The sequence below is a fragment of the Vanacampus margaritifer genome, chromosome 13 (genome assembly GCF_051991255.1).
Source record: "Vanacampus margaritifer isolate UIUO_Vmar chromosome 13, RoL_Vmar_1.0, whole genome shotgun sequence".
In the NCBI taxonomy this organism is placed as follows: Eukaryota; Metazoa; Chordata; class Actinopteri; order Syngnathiformes; family Syngnathidae; genus Vanacampus; species Vanacampus margaritifer.
The window spans coordinates 1,240,227-1,262,536 of record NC_135444.1 but is presented as its reverse complement, the minus strand read 5'-3'; the positions used below and the strand labels follow the sequence as shown (position 1 = coordinate 1,262,536).

General features: G+C 43.5%; 2 protein-coding genes across 2 annotated transcripts in view; one reads left to right on the top strand and one right to left on the bottom strand.

The window, feature by feature from the left end:
* gorab (golgin, rab6-interacting) overlaps positions 1 to 22,310 on the bottom strand; it is a 292,517-nt gene that overhangs the window by 206,076 nt on the left and 64,131 nt on the right. The gene's annotated exons all lie outside the window — the stretch shown is intronic.
* kifap3a (kinesin-associated protein 3a) overlaps positions 1 to 22,310 on the top strand; it is a 101,211-nt gene that overhangs the window by 18,658 nt on the left and 60,243 nt on the right. The window contains exons 6-11 of the mRNA XM_077583144.1: positions 2,500 to 2,599; positions 7,105 to 7,231; positions 7,342 to 7,438; positions 15,781 to 15,959; positions 16,059 to 16,221; positions 20,733 to 20,833. Of these exons, the coding sequence (XP_077439270.1) occupies positions 2,500 to 2,599; positions 7,105 to 7,231; positions 7,342 to 7,438; positions 15,781 to 15,959; positions 16,059 to 16,221; positions 20,733 to 20,833 (767 nt within the window). The remainder of the gene's footprint in view (positions 1 to 2,499; positions 2,600 to 7,104; positions 7,232 to 7,341; positions 7,439 to 15,780; positions 15,960 to 16,058; positions 16,222 to 20,732; positions 20,834 to 22,310) is intronic.

Genomic DNA, 22,310 nt, shown 5'->3' with positions numbered 1-22,310 from the left:
TCCCTCTCCCCAGCCACTTCAACCAACTCCTCCGGCGGGTTTCCAAGGCGTTCCCAGGTCAGCCCAGAGACATAGTCCCTCCAGCTGGGTCGTCCCCTGGGCCTCCCGCTGGTGGGACATGCCCGGAACACTTCTCCTGGGAGGCGTCCAGGAGGCATCCGAATCAGATGCACGAGCCACCTCAACTGGCTCCTTTCAATGTGGAGGAGCAGCGGGTTGGACCTGAGTCCCTCCCGGATGACCGAGCTTCTCACCCTATCTAACTCTAAGGGATAGCCTGGACACCGCGGAAGAAACCCATTTGTAGAGGTAGACCGATTATCGGCCGGGCCAATTATCGCTGCCGATATTTGGTATTTTTACAAATATCAATATCGGCCTTTTAACGAATCCGAAGGCTGATAAAGTTGGTATCTCACTGAGCAGTGAATGCTTGTGAACGTAGCGGAATTTAGAGTTTCCATCAGAATTTATAAGATGTTCACAGACAGTTTTTATTTGTCGCAAAGACATTTAAAAAATATTCTGACAATTTTTTTACTGTTTGCAAAGATCTTTTGAAACCTTTTACGAACCATGACAAAACCCCTAAATTAGCTTATATTCACATGCACTCAGTAAGATACAGGAATCATTTCATTTATGGATTTATTTAAATTTCCACTTTAGAAAAAAAAAATGATGCTGACACTTTATTTTTGAAAAAAATTAAAAATAAATGATGTTGACATTTTGGAAAACTTTATGTACAGTAGAAAACATTCGGTGTAACTATTTACTTGCTTAGTTTAATTGAGCTTTTAGCTTTAGTTTTTAATCATGCTGATGACCCTGGAACCTCTCTGCAATTTTTGTTAAAATTTTTAAACAAAACTATCAATTCTTTATACGTTTAAAATTAAAAGAAAACGTTTTTTTTTTTAATTACACAAATATTTTCTCTTTTACTGCAAATGAATATTGGCTTGAAATATTGGTTATTGGTGTCCTTGACTACTAATAATCGTATCGCTATCTGCCTTGATAAAACATCGGTCTATCACTACTCATTTCAGCATTTCACACAGCGTTAATGAAAAGTAAATTGCATACTGAAAAACCGTCAGCCATACTGTGTTGTCCCATGCACTGTGCCTGACCCCTTCTGTAGAACCGACCAATAAAGTTGCGTATAATTTGAAATCACTATGTTCTATGTTTACTTATGAGATGGGAAAATAACTGACATCTCTACTTTAGTAAAAGTACAATTACTTGTGTCAAAAACAACCTTGGTAAAAATACTCACTCAAATAATTACTCAAGTAAAAGTAAAAAAGTACAGGTTTTGAAATTTACCTGATGAGTAGAAGTAAAACGTGTTTTTACTGGATATTTCCTCCTACGTCAGTTTTCAAGATATTAGCTAATGGAGCAAAAATGGCTGTACATCGGCCAGTTGACTCTTTGACTTGCCCTATGTCGAGTCGACAGTGTTGAGTATCACTCGCTCGTGTTGCTGGTCCATGATTGAACCTTCTTTCATATTTTTGCTTGGCAGTCTGTAGCGTTCTTATCAAGTTCAAATTATCCTCTTTTCTAATCTAGCCAATTGCACATCATTTGATAGCGTGCCAGAGAGCCAATCACAAGCTTTGACGTAGGAGACCGTGTGTAATGCTTCTTCTGATTGGCAGGGCCAAGAGATATTGATGGCTGGTTTTTTTCCACCTTGATTTGAAAATATATCGAGTAAAAAGTAGATACTCATGTTAATATGTAATAGATAAGATAGAAGTAGTCTAAAAAAATGAATACTCAGGAAAGTACTGCTTAAGTACAGTAATGAAGTATTATATAATAGTACTTTTTTACTTCCCATATCTGTTGAAAGGCCATGTTTTTGGACATCTTTGCAGTCTTCGCACAATTGTCTACAAGCACCCTCAACCTCATTACCTCTGATAATCGGCAAACCCCTTCTCAGATTGGCTAACAAGTTTGATTAAAAAATATCTAAAAGTAAACATGTACCAGCCGAAATTTCAAGGGGTTCGCCCAAGTTCTTAAAACCAAAACAACTAGGATGCTTCAATCCGTGTCACTTTTCTTTAAAAAAAAATTGACTTAAAACACACAAATGCAACAGTTTCTCTTTGCTAACTGAAGATCTTGTCAGTTGTCACATTACTATTTTGACTTTTTGTTGGCTCAAGCATCTGTTAGCCGTTTGTGTTTGAGGCTCCTGACACATAATGCACATGATGGAGCTCTGTTTACTGCCTAAGGGCTGAGGCTAATTCTCAGTTTTCTTCCCAACTGAAAGAATGAGTGGGTTGTGGTTTCCTCTCATTTGCTTTCTTTATAGTTTATGTGCAATGCAACGTACTGTACATATTGATAACCTTTAGCTAGTGCCCTCATTAATTCTCTCTCTCTCTCTCTCTCTCTCTCTCTCTCTCTCTCTCTCTCTCTCTCTCTCACTTTTTTAAATTTTTTATTTCATTTTTTACATGGCAGAGATGGCATTAGCAGCATTGGCTAGAGTTCTGAGAGAAGACTGGAAGAAAAGTGTGGAACTGGCAACAACCATAATTTGCATCTTTTTCTGCTTCTCAAGGTATGCTGATAGTTTTTTTTCTTCTTTTAAATTATTAGGTCAAATTGTAAACACACTCAGTGCATTTACTTGTGCCAGTGCAACCAATACAAGTCATTTAAAAAAAGATATATAATTACTATTCTTGAATATTTTTTTTGCTGACAAACATCTGCTCCACACTAATGAAAATTAGTGTATAATTTTTCACTTTGCAAGTCAATTTACAGTCTTTGCCCATATATCGAAAAAAAAAAAAAAAAAGAGGCAATCTTAAGCCCTACACCACCTTGTCTATAGATATGATACACTAAAATATTTAAAATAAGACAGAGTTGTAAAAATATGTACACTTACTAAGGTTGTGAAAAACCACATGTATATTTGTTTCATAAATTCCACGTACTCCCACTGTATGTTTGCAAGCAGCAACAATTGTTACAACATTAGATCACTGCAGCAGGGATATCAAACAAATTTTTGTTATGGTTTTCCTTGGAGGATATTATGACTGTGAACCCATAAAAATGTATGCCTTATGTTATCAGATACTGTATACAGTAATTTCTGGACTATAAAGTGCATCTGACTATAAGCCGCACTAGCAAAATTTGGGGAATATATGGGAATATATATATCTGTGTGTGTGTGTGTGTGTGTGTGTGTTATACATATAAGCCACACCCGAATGTAAGCCACAGGTGTTACAATGTTACCACAACTGGTTCCCGCTACTTTCTTTTCTACAATGAGGGCGCAAATTGTCTCACTCTCGTTCTCTCCTGCATTTGGCCTCATTTGGTTTGTTTTGCTTCAGTAGCCGGGGGTTGGACCGCCAAGGCCCCCGCCTTTGGCTGCCACCCAGCTCACTGCGCACCCGACCCTTTTGGCCCCTCCCACAGGTGGTGAGCCCATGGTAAGGGGGACCCATGTTGCCTTTTTGGGCTGTGCCCGGCCGGGCCCCATGGGTATAGGCCCGGCCACCAGACGCTCTCCTTCGAGCCCCGCCTCCAGGCCTGGCCCCAGAGGACTCCGTCCAGCTACAGTTTACAGTAAAGAGAAAACAACAGAATAGAAAGAGATAAAATTTAAATTAAATAAGAAGTGCAGCAATAAGTAGAAGACTTTCCAGAAGTCTTCACAGAAGTATACATGTGTAGAGAAGTACATACATGAGGACTGCACACACCCATATACACGCACACACACACTCATATATATATATATATATATATATATATATATATATATATATATATATATATATATATATATATATATATATATATATATATATATATATATATATATACACACATGAGTATGTACAGCACGGCTGCATATATTCCACACACAACATTGCACCATATATCTTATTGTACTGAGTTAATGTCGGTTGTTAAGCTGTTTGATGGATGTCGGCAAGAATGAGTTCTTGTAGCGGTTCAGCCTGGTTCTGGGGGTCCTGAATCTCCTGCCGGAAGGCAGTAGCTGGAACTCATGATGCAGAATGTGAGTCAGGTCAGTAACAATTTTCTGTGCCAGTCCGGTGACGGACCGCTCATAAAGCATCTGTAGGGAAGAATGATTCCTGACCCCCATGATCTTCATGGCAGTCCGCACCAGACCGGCAATCTGTGACCTTGACTGGACAGTCAGGTTGCCGTACCAGGCCGCAATGCCGTATCTGATGATACTTTCCAATGCAGCCCGGTAGAATAACAGCATGATCCTCTGCTCCACACCATAGACCCTAAGTCTGCGTAGGAAATAGAGACGCTGTTGGAGTTTGGAGCAGAGACTTCCAACATGTACCCTCCAGCTGAGTGTGTTGTCAATGTGGACCCCCAGATACCTGTATGAACCCACCTGGCTGATGTGATTGCTTTTAATGATGACTGGCCTGTGGTCACCAACAGTTTTTGGATCAAATATCACCTCCTCGGTCTTCCCCGCATTGAGCACAAGATGATTCTGGTCACACCACTGGACAAATTTCTCTATTTCTGAGAAATAGTCCAGTGGGCTACCGCCGGCCTGCAGCAAGCTGACGATAGCTGTGTCATCAGAGAACTTAATGATAAAGTTCTCTGGGTGTGATGTCACACAATCATTTGTGTCAGGGATGTGATTTTTCCGCTAATTCGCGGAATTCCGCTTTATTTATCCCCCCCCCCCTCCGACAGATAACATCTTCTGCTATAACAAAGACATTTGTGGTATGCTCTAATATGAGTTACTTTTCATTTGGTCATGATACAATTATTTGTTCATGAAATTTGAACTCTTCAACAAACTTAGGAATCACATTAGTTAGATATGATGATATTCTCAGTGATAGTTTTTAAAAGCAAAGACAGTCCAATGTTTTTGAATGTGACTGATTTTGAGTTGACTAAAACTGCCATTTTATATGGGATAGTTCAATATACATTGAAAATTTATGCTGTTGTTTTGTCTATTTCTTTGTCATGTGAGTGCATTGAAAGTACTTAAAAACACGGAAAACCCATGAGCTTCGGGGGGCTTCGCCCCCCGTGTCCCCCCACCAGGGCACTGCCCTGGACCTAGCTGGGTGCCAGCGGCCCCCAGACCCCCGGCTAAATTTTCAGATAATTTCACCTTGGTCAAATCACATCCCTGTTGTGTACAACGTGAAGAGGACCGGGGAGCTGACGCAGCCCTGTGGGGCACCTCTGCTTATCAATCTGGGTTCCGAGAGGGAGCTGTTTACCCTGACTTGCTGTGTGCGCTGTCAGGAAGGAGTGATACCACCTCGAGATGTATGGGTTCACATTTATCTCCTTTAGTTTACCCAAAAGCAGGTGCGGCTGCATTGTGTTGAACGCTGAGCTAAAGTCAACGAACAACACACGTGCATAAGCTTTAGGGCCGTCTAGGTGTTTGCTGACCAGATGTGTGATGCTGTTGATAGCATCATCAGTGCCGCGACCCTGCGTGTAGGCAAACTGAAGGGAGTCTAAGTGTGCATCCACCTCCCCCCTGAGCAGGGTCACCATCAGCCTCTCGAAACACTTCATGACAATGGAAGTTAGAGCCACAGGCCTGAAGTCATTATTGACCACAGGACATTGTTTTTTAGGAACCGGGGTGATTACTGTTTTTTTCCAGAGACTGGGAATGGAGTGTGAGTCCACAGATCTCTGGAAGATGGGCTGCCATGCCGCTGTGAGCTCCTCTGCACAGGATTTTAGCAGAAAGGCAGATATCCCATCCGGTCCTGAGGCCTTTTTTGTGCAGACAGACCTAAAAGCAGATTGGACATCATGGGGATGAATCACCAGCCTTGAGTCCTGCTCATTCACTGAAATGGACCTCAGGACCTCCCCACAATCAGAGGAGAAGTCTGATGGATGATGATGGATGGTTTGTTTTGCTCTGCCTGACACGCTTGCGCTTCCTTTATAGTGCGCCTTGTGATCTGATGGATAAGCCGCACCTTTGTATTAGCCGCAGTGAAATGAAAAGTAGCGGCTTATTGTCCAGAAATTACTGTACACAATAAATTGAGGGTCAACTAGTTTTAAAATCATAAGGCAGTTAAAAAAAAAAAAAGAAGTTTGATCAACTACTTTTATTTTAATGGAACGATTAGTAACACAAAAAAAATACCTACAGGTAAGATAACACTACTCAAAGGCACAAATTATTCTCAATCTGTGAAAAACAAGTTATTTTAATAGAATTAAATCACAACTTTCTTCTTTTTTTATTGTAACTGTGTACACCATGGATGCACAGCACCATATTGCCCCTAAGAGGCGAATTGCGCAGAAACACCCAGTATTTATTTAGATTGCTTTTTTAGTATATTCTTTATTTACTTTCTTACTAATTTAATTTCTCCCTGACCTTTTAAGTCATATTTAAAACTGGGTTTTCAAGGATTCAAAAAATTCTCCTATCCTGAAAATTCAAGCATACCCAAATAAATACCCAATGACTCTTTTTTTTTGTCATACGAACATACATTTCCATATGACATAGCATAAAATACAATTCCTGCTAGCCCACTAAAGCTTAATTTATGCTTTATGCGTCCTTGAGGTCCGCACGGCTCGACGTGCAAAAATTCCGTCATTACCTTTCTCTCTTTCGTCTCTCGCACCTTCTAATTTTTGTGACCCAAACCGGAAGTGATTGTTCACAGGATATAAATAAATCACTTCACTTAGATTAACAGAAAAATTAAACCATAAAAGGTTTATCTGCAAATTTGCAGGCAAATAAATACATTTGTTTTTCAGGTTTTAGTTCACTATGTAACATGCAAAATAACTGCTCCTCAATATTTATTATAAGTTGCTCTTTAAATTATACAATTGATTATCAAATATGCTCTTAAAAAAATAAATTATTCCAAGCCTTGTTTACTGTTTGTTTTTGTGATATGTTTTGCATTCTGCTGACTTCTTGGCCAGGTCATCGTTGTGAATGGGCTTCTCTGCCTTGAACGGTCTTTTTTGTTGTTAAATAAATGTCAAAATAACTATATATTTTTTTAGTTTTTCACAGTTTCATGGACTGGTCACTCATTTCAAGATTGGGGCCCTGTGTATGAACATCATTGAACATGAGCTCAAGAGGTATGATGTGTGGCATGATGAGCTCCAAAGGAAGAAGAAGGCCTATATCCTTTTCAAATGGCAGGGCTTACTCTTAAAAACTTTTTTCTTTTAATGTTGAATTCAGTTGTAAAATTCCATTTATTTGATTTGATTGTTCCTTAACTGGTTTTACATGAAGAATTTTCGGAGAACCAAAACCTGAAGAAGGAGCATGAGAAGTCCCTAAAAAAGTATCAGAGCCTTCTTAATAAACAGGAGCAGCTTCTCAGAGGTAAAGGTTTCCATAACCTTTAGCCCCCAAGTTCATTTGTGTTGTGAGAAAACAGAAACATGGCACCATTTGTAGCGAAAAGTGTGCTTTTAGACAGGAGCTCTACCCTGACATGCCTCATACGGTCAACTTGCTTTTGTAGAAACTGTAATGAGTTAAATGTCAATTCCAATTCCACGTGGTGAAATTAAGCAATTTCAGCAACCATGCCCCACCGCCAGGTCAAGTCCAGAAAGTAAAAGCCCTGCCACAGTTTGGCTTTACCCCAGGTGTTACCCATCTAGCATACTAGCAAGCTCCCATGGTGCTCGTTTACCTTCTAGGAAACTAGCTAGCTAGCTAGCATCAGGGACTAAAGCCAAACTGTGGCAGAGTTTTTACTTTCTGGACCTGAATTTGGCACCTCTGCCCACTGCGTGTCTGCATTGCCCACATTTTTTGCATTACGCATCTACGAGAATTTACAAGCTATGCGGACAGTCAAGACCTAAACACATCTACGAACTTATGTCATTGTAGTAATAGCTCCACCTACTGGCAAAAAATAGCCCTTTTGTCTATTTTTGCCTTTAAGTGAGTTAACTGGATCATCCATCCATCCATTCATTTTCTTAACCGCTTGTCCTCACTAGGGTTGCGGGGGAGCCTATATGGACTCATATTTGCTCAGAGTGTTTAGGTTTAATGATGTTAGAGCACGAAGTTTGTGCATTTTCGCAAAACGCTGTGGGCGTAGCAACGCACTGTTCGCAAAGAAAACAGTGCCGATTTTGAGGGCCTAAACATCAGGGCTGAGCTTTAGCGTTCGTCAGCTTGTGAATGACGACTAAAAACCGGGTCGGGCAAAGTCAGTTTACTCTACCATTTGCCCGGATGGCGACATGATATTTCGCACAAACCTAAGTTTATTATTATAAACCTTCAATATTTAAAAAAAATAAAAATAAATTAACAAACAACTGTGTCGCATCTGCGGGTACATTTACCTTCAACACTGGAGCGCACTTGTGATAAACTTGGAGGATCGAGTGGTAATTATGTGTCGTCCATTCCGTTACAAAGTCGTCAAAATTTTCAACATCCTCATTGTCTACAAACATATTTATTAACAGTATGTCACTGTCGACTCCGTTACACTGATTTCTTCCCGCGCCATCGTCAATCGCGTTATTTCAGAACTCGCACGAATCTGCGTCAACCATAAATGCATGAATAAAATTCCAGGACATGCTACGAGGCCCACATCACACTCTCGTGCGTATTCTTTTTTTTTTTTTTTTTTTTTCTGGAGAGCTCAGTATTGATCATTCAGTAATTTTACCGATTTGACATGTCATCATCATTGCTCTCCTTTTTTTAAATTTTTATTATTTTTTTATATATATATATATATATATATATATATATATATATATATATATGTATTTTTTTTTTTTGTATATATATATTTTTTTGTATGTGGGTGAATATGTGTATGTGCGTGCGTGCGTGCATTCACCTAAAACCTAAAAAAAAAAAAAATCCCATACCATTTCCCTAAACCGAACACTTTCAGCCAGAGGCCGTCAGGAAACCCGAGAAAAGACCAAAGAAAAGAAAGCAAAGGGAAATCCAGCACCGACCAGACACCACCCACCAGGCCACCAACCAGAGTCCTTCACCAACTCCAGAGACATCTAAATTTCAACAAATCAGGGAGACCTCAAGAGACCAAAGGAGAGACTGAGGAAAGGAAGGAAGGACAGACGAAGCGGAGTGAGATCCACAGACACCAGCCTCCACCGACTCAATGACCTGAGGAAGATTGTGTCTGAGTTTCGATAGATGCTGGTGTGGTGGATCTGGCGTGCATGAAAATCTCCACCAAAGAGGGGAGCCGTCGACCCCCGCCAGGACAGAGCAAGCGCAACACAGGGCCCCCAGGCCGCGGCAGCGCCAAAGGACGACCCCCGGGCCCTGCAGGGGCCACCGGCCGGAGAGTAAACCCAGGAGCAGGAGCGCCCCCCACCCCAACGCGGCCCGCGCCCCCAGCCCAACGCAGCAAGACGGGGCACTGCAGGCCCGCCAGGAACTCCACCGGCCCACAACCCCCGCCATCCACCCCAACCCAGCCCCAGCCGCCCCCAGCCCCCCAAACCCCCAGACACCCAGCCACCCCCACCAACCGGCAGCCCCCCAGCCCCCGACCCCCAGATCCCGGGGATCCCCCGCACCAGCGCCGAAGAGGGGCCGAGCAGCGGAGCGGAGAGGGCGCCGGCGCCCACCCCATCCCCCACCGCGTGGAGGGACGGAATACCGGGGGCAGAAGGGGAGATGGGGGCACCGGAGGACGGGCGGCACCCCCGAGCCCCACGCCCAGCGGGGAACGGCCCCGGTTGTCACTCCAGCGTAAATAGTGAGATTTAACCCTGTTACTGAGTCCGCCGGCAGCACGGTGGCTGACTGGTTAGCACGTCCGCCTCCCAGTGCAGAGGACGTGAGATCGAGTCCGGGCTTCGGCCTTCCTGGGTGGAGTTTGCATGTTCTCCCCGTGCTTGCGTGGGTTTTCACCGGGTACTCCGGTTTCCTCCCACATTCCAAAAACATGCATGGCAGGTTAATTGAACTCTCCAAATTGTCCCTAGGTGTGAATGTGAGTGTGGTTGTTCGTCTCTGTGTGCCCTGCGATTGGCTGGCAACCAGTTCAGGGTGTACCCCGCCTACTGCCCGAAGCCAGCTGGGATAGGCTCCAGCACCCCCGTGACCCTAGTGAGGAAAAGCGGCCAAGAAAATGGATGGATGGATGGACTGAGTCCGCCAGCTCGCCGACTGGTGCATTAAAATTGGAGGGGAGTTGTAGGGCGAAGACGGTGTTTTCACCCTACCCCACCCCTCCCAAAGTGTGTTATGTGCCCTATATCTATAAAAGTGTATTGTGCAAAACTAGTGCAGTGAGTTAAGAGGAGTGACCAGAACCCCCCCCCCCCCGCAAACGGGCGGGGGCAGGAGGTGCACCCGCCCACCAAACCCCCGTCCACCCCACCGGGACCCCGAGGGAGGGGGAGGAAGGCGGACAGGGGAGGGGGAAGGGACGGGGGAAGGAGACGACAAGGAGGGCAGGAGGCAGCGGCAGGGCCGCAGAGAGAGGGGGAGAGGAGGAGGAGGGAGAAGGGACAGGGAGGCGGAGGACGGGCGGGGAGAGGCGAGGAGGGAGAGGCAGCAAGGGGGAGGAAGGGGGAGGGGAGAGGGAACCACAGGGCACCCCGGCGGCCCACAGGCCCCGATTCGCGTCGCCGGGCCCTAGAGCGACGGACCACGCCAGGGCGGCGCCGCCCCGGACACCAGGGACAGCCCCACAACGCAGCACCCCCCAAGAGACCCAGGGAACGGCCAAGACGCAGCCGCCACCCAGCAGCCAACAGAGGGGCAGACCCGATAGAATTAACCCCCTGGCATGCAGTGAATCCGAATTTTAATCCTTAGTGCCTATTGGAGGTGAATCTGCTCGATCCTGTTGGCAGCAACTGGTTTCCTGACTATAAAAACGCAACCATTAGTTACAAATTGCCAAACACAGAAACATCAATGTAAGTTATCACGATGTGGTGGCTCTCGCTAACAGGCAGAATTAACTCTTTCACTGCCAATGACGTCAAAAGATGTCATCCAATTTTTTTTTGAAACGGGTGGGGGGAAGCCTTCCGGAGATGTGCTGAAAATTTTAACCAGGTTTTTTGAGCCTAATGACTATTTTTGGCCCCTAGAGGGCAGCGATGACTGTCTTTTGGCAAGATCGGGTGGGCGTCAGTGGAGGCGGAGCTAGAGCGTCGAGCAGGAGATCACAATGGAAAACAAAGAAAAATGGCGACCGGTTTGCGAGGTGCTCACGCCCGAGCCGTTTTATTTCAAAGACAAAAGCATCGACCAAAAAGAGCACATTGATGACAACGATGATCATCATCGATGATGATGATGATGATGATGATGATGATGATGACTCCGTGGATGGAAAGCATTGACGCGGCAGGAGAATATGTGGAGGGGGGAGCTAGATGGCTGAGGAGGAAACGCAGAAGGTGCCTGTTTGCAAAGCAGCTCTACACTTACTAGACAAAAGCGATCGACCAACACTAAAAGAGCACATTGATGACGACGATGATCATCATCGATGATGATGAAGGTGAATCCGAGCTTGACGGCGAAATTGGAACCGCTGACGCGGTGGCTGTGACGGCGTCGTAAGCTCGGAGCACAATCGAGCACGCACAGGCGGACGTTCGATCGGACGACGGAAAGTGCCCCGAGTCCAATGCATATTCATCGGAGAAGTGTGTACAGTCTGCTACTTGCTATTTATTCCCCGGAAAAAAGGCCGTCAAGGAAGTGTAACGTTTGCACGTTGCACAATGTGAAAGTGAAAGTAAACTGCTGTGCGAGTCCTGGCGTCTCTTGCACGCAGGAGAGCGTTACAAAAAGAAAAACTGTATTTGAAACATCCACATAATTGTAAGTAGTACCACAGTTGCACACATTTGTAAATAGTTTGCGAAATTGTTTTGTCAAATTGTTACACTGTTGAATGGAAATAAACGTATTTTGCAATCAAAAAACACTTTTTCATTGTTGGTGAAAGCGTTTTACAGAAGTAAAGCACTATTTAGGTGTTTGTGGCATCATTCATGGACAAAAAGAAGTGTACAATTCACTAGAGTGCATGAAATAACATCGTTTCACAAAAAGCCGTTTTTCTCCGCATATTATTGCAAATAATAAAGGGGACAGTGGGCATCCCTGTCTTGTGCCTCTCTGTAGAGTAAATCTCTGAGATATAATCCCATTAGTAGTAACTGTAGCTTTAGGAGAATCATATAATACTGACACCCAGTGGATAAATGATTTATCAAAGCCAAATTTATTTAAAACAGCAAAGAGGAAGGACCAGTTAACTTTGTCGAAAGCTTTTTCTGCATCCAATGATATAATAACTGCCTTTTTATCATGCCGCTGTGACATGCTAATAAGGTTAAAGAGCCTCCTAATATTATTAGTAGAGTGACGATCTTTAATAAAGCCTGTTTGGTCGCTATGAATGATTGTTGAGATTACTGTTTCTAGTCTAGATGTGAAAGCCTTAGTGATAATTTTAATATCAGTGTTAATTAGTGAAATCGGACGGTAACTTGATGTAAGGGTGGGGTCTTTTTCTGGTTTTAATAAAAGTTTAATTGCTGCTGTATTCATGTGTGGGCGTATGTAACCATTAGTTTTGATTTATGTTATTACTCTTAAGAATAGTGGAGCAAGCATTAACCAGAAGGGCTTAAAAAATATAGCCGGATAACCATCCGGGCCAGGTGCTTTGCCATTAGGCATACTATCTAGAGCACTGTACAACTCGTTTATAGTGAGTGGCGCATCTAACATATCTTTATATTTAGTAGTTAACTGAGGTATATTTAAGCTACTGAGGAATGCCTCAATATGCTCAGGGTTAGGCTTGTTAATTTCTGAGTATAGGTTACGATAATAGTTATAAAAAATTTGATTAATTTCTTCTGGTGATTGTGTGCATTCACCAGTTGTCCCTTTAATAGCCGTTATAAGAGATTTTTCCTGATTGCGTTGAAGTTGGTTTGCAAGAAATTTACCTGATTTGTTATTATATTCAAAGTTGTTGTATCTCAATTGTTGTATTATAAACTCTGTCTTTTTAGTTAGCATATCGTCTAACTGTATTTTTGTATTTTGTAAGTCAGTCCATATTTGGTTGTTTGGGTTTATTGCGTACTCATCCGTCAATTGTTTAATTTTATCTTCCAAGTCTTTTTCAAATTTTTGATCCTGTTTCTTTTTATAAAATGAATATGATATAATTTTACCTCTAATTGCTGCTTTCCCAGCTTCCCAGAGAAGAGATGGCGAGAGGTCTGGAGAGTCATTTATTTCCAAAAAGTCTGCCCACTCTTTTCTTATAATTTTGTCAAACTCTGCGTCGTTTAGCAGTGAGATGTTAAAACGCCATGTTGGTGGTGGTTTAAAGATATAATCAACTTGTAGGGAAAGGGAGACTGGTGCATGGTCGCGAATAATAATAGGATGTATTTTTGTAACAGTTTTATCAGCAATCGAGTTATTTGTAAGAAAATAATCAATTCTTGAAAAAGACCGGTGCACAGCGGAAAAGAAGGTAAATTCCTTCTTATTTGGGTTTTTAAGTCTCCAGCTGTCGACGAGGCCAAAATCATCCATATATTCCCCTATTATTTAAGTAGATTGCAGTCGCCTACATGTTGTATTATTAGAATGGTCTATTAATGGATTTAAGACTGTGTTAAAGTCTCCTCCAATAATAATAGTAGAGTTTGCTGCTAAATCAAACAGCTGAGAGAAAAATTCATGGAAAAAGGCCGGATCATCATTATTAGGGGCATATAAATTTCCAAATGTATATATTTTATTAAATATAGTTACCTGAATAATAATGTATCGGCCGTCTGGGTCTGTTATTGTATTATTTAGAGTAAAGAGTAAATTCTTATGTATGAGTATACAGACTCCTCTTTGTCTACTGTTATAAGGGGCAGAGTACGCTTGGCTAAAATTCTTATCAATAAGTAATTTCTCTTCAGAGGCAAATATCTGCTTTTAATTTTAAGAGATGGTCTAAAGTTTTTATTCTTTTTGCCTGTGAGCGAGCGCCACAAACATTCCAGGAAACCAGAACTAGTTTATGCATACAAACAATATAGACTCAGTCCTGTGTATATATCTGTATAGGCCATTTGTCAATATTGGCATGTTATAGGATAGAATCAAAGTGGTGAGGTGATTTATGTAATTTGTGTAAAAAATGAGGTAACGTGTAAGTAAATATAACAGTGAAAAAAACGGGTAGGGAGGTGCGTATTCTGATGCATTTAATCGGCTAAGAGACCAAGAATTGGTCAAAACAACATGACATATCTGCACTCTCGGCTTTAACGGTAGAAGCACGGTCATGCGCTCCCGGCCTTAATTGATTAATGTGAAGGGTGATATTGATCTCTGGATTGAAATACAAAGGTCAGGTCTGGCTCAATGGCAGTGGTCTTGATTTATGGAAGCGGTAAGCACAGCATTTGCCAAAACATTCCTAATTAAAATGAAATTGCACTAATAAACTAACCAACAGAGGGTGTTACAACTGCACATATATATGTGATATATATTATATCATGACAAAGTTTGATAATCCACCGTGACAATAAAAATTGCTGTAACCTGACCCAGATGGTCCTATCTTCTCAAAATGTCACATATTTGATAACAGTCCAAGCCTGAAAAGATCTATAAACTTATTTTTCACTCTAGTAGTTGTGATTCTGTTGCTATGGCAATGCATTGTTCGCCAAAAACAATGGCTACATAGCTCAGTGGCAGATACCTAACCTGGCAATACCCTGCATGGCCAGCAAGTCGACCATTGGTGTATGAATGTGTATGTGAATGGGTGAATCTGAGGCATTGCAAAACAACATATGGTATAGATGAAGCGCTTTACTGTATAAAAAGCAGTCCTTTTACCATTGAAAAAAAAGGAAAGAAAGACCGCTGATTTAAAAACACAATTCTTTATTGTCTTAACATCGACAAAAACAAATTTTGCACACATATCAGGCCTGGCAAAATAATCAGTATTTTAGTAGTTGTGAGATTGTGAGGGCTGCGAGGGCCCTTTATAGCTGCTTGCTCTAGTTTATTCTTCATTATGCCTTTTAGGAGTTGAATTATTAAGTGTATTAAATGTTTAGAAGGATGGGAACTGTGTGGGCTTAAAAGAGGCGAAAATCCCGCGTCACCAAGAATAAATAAATTACGAACTTTACTTTGCGAAAATTCACTTATCACCTAACATCAGAATTGTGTGGTTCACATTGACATGACATTGACAAAAATCAGATATTGACACATTTGGCAAAAAAAATGGGAATTGACCAGCAGTATGAACATAGCCACAAATGTGGCAAAGTGCAGAAAATGATCCAGTCGAAAATAATTTTTCTTCTTTCTTTTTCGGCTTTTAAGACACAGTAACAGTATAATAATTTCTTTTGGTGTATTGTTTTCTCCATTTGTTTTCTCATTTTGGTTTAAAATTCCGGGTATACTGAGTATTAAGGTCCCCCCCCCCCTATTTTTTAATCGAAATTTGGTCTGGGCTCAGGAACATTGCAAAACCTAAACGTTGATTTTCAGCTGCACACTTACGCAACCAGTTTATTGTGCATCTTTTTAGCGTGACTTTTTGAATCAGATTTTATTCCTTTTTAACCGAAGTACATTTATATGAATATTTTATTTTATTAGTTTGTTTTCTTCTGCAGTTTCTCTGTGTCTGTTGTTGAACCTTGCTGAAGACACTCACACAGAACTGAAGATGAGGAACAAAAATATAGTGAACATGCTTGTGAAGATTCTGGATAGGAAGGATGAAGAACTTCTTTTGGTAGTTGTCTCCTTCCTGAAGAAACTTTCCATCTTCTTAGAAAACAAGAATGATATGGTGAGAGTATGAATGGTTATATCTTGTGTACATTTTTAAATCTACTCTTCTGAAAAAATAATATGCACAAAAGTATTTGTTCACCTCTATTGTTTTTAGGCTGAAGTATTCGCTGTTGAGAAGCTGGCTCTGCTGGTTCCATGTGAGCATGAAGACCTACTAAACACTACATTACGCCTACTGCTCAACCTATCCTTTGACACTGCTCTGCGCAACCAAATGGTCCAAGCTGGACTAATAGCCATACTCTCCTCACTGCTCGGTAATGTCTAAAAACTCACTTGTGTTTGCGTGTCTGTTGTTTTTATTGTGCCAGAATTATACGCTCTGAGTTTTATTTAAATGTTTTTAAGATGAGAATACTTTATCATGTAGTGTTTCACACAGCTGACTTTCATACGACCATTGTGGATTCTTTTCCCGCCCCTGTAATTGTTTCTCTTCAGCCTTGTTCACATTGCAAGAAAATCCTATTTTTGTTCAAATCAGATGTCGAAGCCCTACACCCTGCACTGTCATTTGCAAGTGATAAGATCAGATTTGTTGTGTCCATATTTGTCAATACTATCACAATGGATTTTAAAGTAAATGAACAAGATCTGCTTTAACTGTAGGCTTTCTAGTATAATTTTAGTGTATTTAGTATAAATCCAAATTAGGCGAAAGGTGTACAAATTGCAACAGTTTGTGTATTGTACAGTGCCTTGCCATAGTATTAGTCTGAGGGATGTAATGATATACAAACGTCACGATACAATGAATATCACGATATGAACCTCACGATACGATAATTATATTGTAGGTAGATTGACGATATAAAAAAAGAAAAGAAAAAGATCATGATACTGTATAAAAACACCCGATGTTCCATCCATCCATTTACTACTGCTTATCTGGGGTCGGGCCGCGGGGGCAGCAGCTTTAGTAGGGAAGCCCAGACTTCTCTCTCCCCAGCCACTTCAACCAGCTCCTCCAGTGGGATCCCAAGATGCTCCAAGGCCAGCCGAGAGACATAGTCTCTCCAGCGTGTCCTGGGTCGTCCCTGGGGCCTCCCGCCGGTGGTACATACCCGGAACACCTCTCCAAGGAGGCGTCCAGGAGGCATCCGAACCAGATGCCCCAGCCACCTCAACTGGCTCCTCTCAATGTGGAGTAACGGCTCGACCCTGAGTCCCTCCTGGATGACCAAAATTCTCACCCTATCGCTAAGGGAGAGCCCAGACACCCTGCGGAGAAAACTCATTTTGGCCGCTTGTATCTGGGATCTTGTTCTTTGGGTCACGACCCACAGTTCGTAACCATAGGTGAGGGTAGGAAAGGTAGGTCAACCGGCAAATCGAGAGCTTCGCCTTCGGGGCAGGATCTCATCCCCGACCCGGAGAGTGCACGCCATCCTTTTCCGACTGAGGACCATGGTCTATGATTTGAAGGTGCTGATTTTCATCCCAACCGCTTCACACTCTGCTGCAAACCGCTCCAGTGAGAGTTGGAGATCATGGCTTGATGAAGCCAACTGCACCACATAATCTGCAAAAAGCAGACATGCAATACTGAGGCCACCAAACTGGAACCCCTCAACGCTTCAGCTGTGCCTAGAAATTCTGTCCATAAAAGTTATGAACAGAATCAGTGACAAAGGGCAGCCTTGGCGGAGTCTAACCCTCACTGAGAATGACTCCGTCTTACTGCCAGCAATGTGGACCAAACTCTGACACCGGTCGTACAGAACAACCTATACCAGGGGCTCGGTACCCCATATTCCTGAAGCACACCACACAGGACTCCCCGAGGGACAGGGTCGAACGCTTTCTCCAAATCCACAAAACACATGTAGACTGGTTGACTCCCATGCACCCTAGAGGAGCCTGCCAAAGGTGTAGAGCTGGTCCACTGTTGCATGACTGGGACGAAAACCACACTGCTCCTCCTGAATCTGAGATTGGACGTCCCGACAAACCCTCCTCTCCAGCACCCCTTAATAGACCTTACCAGGGAGGCTGAGGAGTGTGATCCTTCTATAGTTGGAGCACACTCTCCGTCCCTCTTCTTAATAAGGGGGTCCACCACCCCGGTCTGCCAATCCAGAGGCACTGTCCCCGATGTCGACGCAATGTTGTAGAGATGTGTCAACCACAACAGCCCCACAACATCCAGAGCCTTTAGGAACTCCAGGCGGATATCATCCACCCCCGGGGCCTTTCCACCGAGGAGCTTTCCAACCACCTCAGTAAATTCTTCCCGGAGATAGGAGAGCCCACCTCAGAGTCCCCAGACTCTGCTTCTTTGAAAAAAGGCATGTCGGGGGAATTGAGGAGATCTTTGAAGTATTCTCCCCACCGACTCACGACGTCCCGAGTCGAGGTCAGCAGCACCCCATTTCCACTATACACAGTGTTAATTGTGCACTTTCCTCTCCTGAGACCCCGGATGGTGGACCAAAATTTCTCAGAATCCGTCCAGAAGTCGTTTTCCATGGCCTCACCGAACTCCTCCCATGTCCGAGTTTTTGTCTCAGCGACTGCCAAAGCTACATTCCGCTTGTCCAGCCGGTACCTGTCAGCTGCCTCCGGAGTCCCACAGGCCAAAAAAGCCCGATAGGACTCCTCCTTCAGCTTGACGGCATCCCTTACTGCTGATATCCACCAGCAGGTTCAAGGATTGCCGCCACGACAGGCACCGATCACCGTACGGCCACAGCTCTGATCGGCCGCCTCAACAATGAAGGCGCGGAACATGGCCCACTCGGACTTAATGTCCCTTGCCTCCCTCGGGACAAGAGAGAAGTTCTGCTGGAGGTGGGCGTTGAAACTTTTTCTGATAGGACGTTCCCAGAAGACCCTCACAATACGTTTGGGTCTGCCAGGTCTGACCGGCATCTTCTCTCACCATTGAAGCCAACACAGCACCAGGTGGTGATCGGTTGACAGCTCCGCCCCTCTCTTCACCCGAGTGTCCAAAACATGCGGCCGCAAAATCCGATGACACAACTATAACATAATCATCGAACTGCGGCCTAGGGTGTCCTGGTGCCAAGTGCACATATGGACACCCCTATGTTTAAACATGGTGTTTGTTACGGATGAATCTATGACGAGCACAAAAGTCCAATAACAGATCACTACTCGGGTTAATATCAGGGGGGCCATTCCTCCCAATCACGCTCTTCCAGGTCTCACTGTCATTGCCCACGTGAACATTGAAGTCCCCCAGCAGAACGAGGGAGTCCCCGGAGGGAGCGCTCTCCAGCACACCCTCCAAGGACTCCAAAAAGTGTCGGTACTCCGAACTGGTGTTTGGTGCATATGCACAAACAGTCAGGACCCATCTCCCCACTCGAAGGCGGAGGGAGGCTACCCTCTCGTCTACCGGAGTAAACCCTAACAAACAGACGCCAAGCCAGGAGGCAATAAGTATGCCCACACCTTCTCTGCGCCTCTCACCGTGGGCAACTCCAGAGTGGAAGAGAGTCCATTCCCTCTCGAGAGGATTGGTACCAGAGCCCAAGCTGTGTGTGGAGAAGAGTTTTCTGCCTCACACGACAGAGAGGTGACATTCCATGTGCCAAGAGCTAGCTTCTGTAGCCAAGGATCAGACCGCCAGTGTTTCCGCCTTTGGCCGTCACCCAGCTCGCTACGCACCCGACTCCTTTGGCCCCTCCTACAGGTGGTGAGCCCATAGGAAGGACTCCCAATATTGTTTTAAAAAAAGAAAAAGCTCATATTAGGAGAAAAAAAGGCACAATGTTGTGTTTTGCACATAACAGCAGTGACAAAGAAATGGGCTTGGCCCATCATTTTATTTTTATGTGCTCCAATTGGCTCAGCAGCGCAAAGTATCACGGTCTAGTTCACAATGTAGTTTTCGGCTGAAGCTGGTGAAAGGTAACGTTATTTTAACGGAAAAGTTGAAAAATATTAGTTCGTATAGCTGATTTATGGGAGCGGTAACCACTGCAGTGGCCAAAACATTCCTAATAAAAATTTAATTGCACTAATAAACTAACCAACAGAGGGTGCTAGAACTGCGCAAATGGAATACAACCTCGACTTTTTAACAGTGTTGATTTTATATCATGACATTGCGACAATATCGTGGCAATTTTAATATTGTGATATTGCTGTTATCGTTACATCCCTAATTAGTCCCCCTTTTTGACCTATTGCCACATTTCAGCTTTCAAACATACAGGCATAAAATTCTATTTTTGGGGGGGTGAAGAATCAACACCAAGTGGCACATAATCGTGAATTGGAATTACATTTGTACAATATTGTGATATATATATATTTTTTAAGAAATAACTGAAAAGTAGGGCGTGCAAAATTATTCACCCGTTGATTTCTGAACGATCCAATGTTGAAAAAAAAAATCAATAATACCGTTATGCAGGAAGTATATTTTCAGTGGGCCACCACCATTTGCACTGTCAAAAAAGATTTCCCTTTATTATGAATGCCTCAAATTTTCAATCATTAGCAACTCTTTAAAAATAGAACTTGAAGCAAGGCTATTTCAGCATGGGATATATGCACTAAGTTTGCTAAATTCGAACTTTAGCTAGCCCGAGCAGCATCCGTTGTATTTGTCTTCGTAATATAGTTTTACAATATAAACCAAAAAAAACGTTTTTAATTGTTTAGTTGTAGTTTTTCTTTTTTTTGGGATTTTTTTTTTTACTTGGTCATTAGTCCCAAAATAAACCCTATAGATAGCAATTTGCACTTGTCGCACAATAACAAAAATTTGGATGATTTTTTTTTCTCTTTTAATCAGCTGATGAAGGCCAGAGACAGCTCAGCATGTGCATTCTGTACCATATCAGCATGGAAGACAGATTTAAGTCCTTGTTTGCCAACACTGACTGCATACTACAGGTAAGAAAGCCAAATTGTTGACTAGAAGTCTAAAAGAGACACACTAGCCACTTTTACACTAGACCTAAACGGCATTTTCCATTGCATTTCTATCACAATGGGCGCACAGTGGGATGGGGGCAGGATCAATTGAATTGTACAAGCTTGTACGTGCATCAGGTAGCGGTTGACAAAGCACCTCGGTCTTCCGGGCATTAATGACCAAACCAGCGCTGCTATATGATGTGTCTATGATGGAGACCGTGCACTGAAGACCCAGCGCAAAGAGAGCAGGGAAAGCAGCATCGTCTGCATGCTGGAAGTCAAAAACCAAGGTTAGTCCTGGCCTGCAGTCTGCGAAGGTTGAACAGATCACCATGCCTATATCTAATGGAAACACTGTCGCCTGCATCAAGTCTGTGGCGAGAGAAGAAGGTAACGGCTGCTAGGTAGATGTTGAAAATGGCGGATATTCCTTGCTTGACTCCGATGTTGACAGCAAAAGGCTCAGAGACCAGACCTTCGGCTACTGCACGAGCATACAAGCCTGTGTGGAACTCTCAGAATGGTGGTGAATTTGGGTGGGCAGACGCATTTGTGGAGGATAACCACGCTCAGTGGTCTAGTGGTAGAGTGACCGCCCTGAGACTGTGAGGTTGTGGGTTCAATCCGTGGCCAGGTCATACCACACTCAGCATTAAGGGTTGGAATTTTGGGGGGTTACCAAATGATTCCTGGGCGCGGCTCCTGCTGCTCACTGCTCCCTCGGGATGGGTTAAATGCGGAGAAAGAATTTCACCCCACTAAGGTGGGGGGGTGACAATCAGTGGTACTTTAACTTTAAGGTTGTGGTTAACAGTGTTAAAGGCTTTGGTGACGAATGAAGAGATCCTGATGTTCCCAGCATTCCTCCTGGAGGAAGTGGGCAGCGAAATCGCGATGGTACTGCGATCCTTTCAGAAGCCGCACTGTAACTCAGAAATGCCACCCGCGGCAAAATCAAGGAGTCTTAGCTAGGAGGACCCGTGCAAGGACCTTTCCGGCCACGGCTAAAAGAGTGATGCCGCGGTAGTTGCCTCATGCGTCTTTGTCCCCTTTCTTCTTGTAGACAGTCACAATGTTAGCGTCCTTCCACTGCTGAGGCAGGGTCTCGGTGTGCCAGACCTTGGTGATGAAGCAGTGGAGACGATGTGTCACACAGTAGCCGTACTTAACAATATCCCCGCCGGGAGAGTGTTCGGGCCTGCCGCCTGGTTGTTCTTCAGACTTCTACAGGCCTTACGGACTTTGATGAATGATGGAGGGTGATCAAGGAAGAGAAGGCAGGCTGTCTGTGAAGGAGGCGTCGAAGGGATTTATCCAGTTGAACGGCTCACTCAGGTGCTCGATCCAGCGTGCAAGGATACGCTGTCCTTGATGAGAGAGGAGCCATCAGAGGAACGACGAGGCACGTTAGAGTTGGAGGGGAGGGCTGTATCCGGCCTTGATAGCGTCGTAA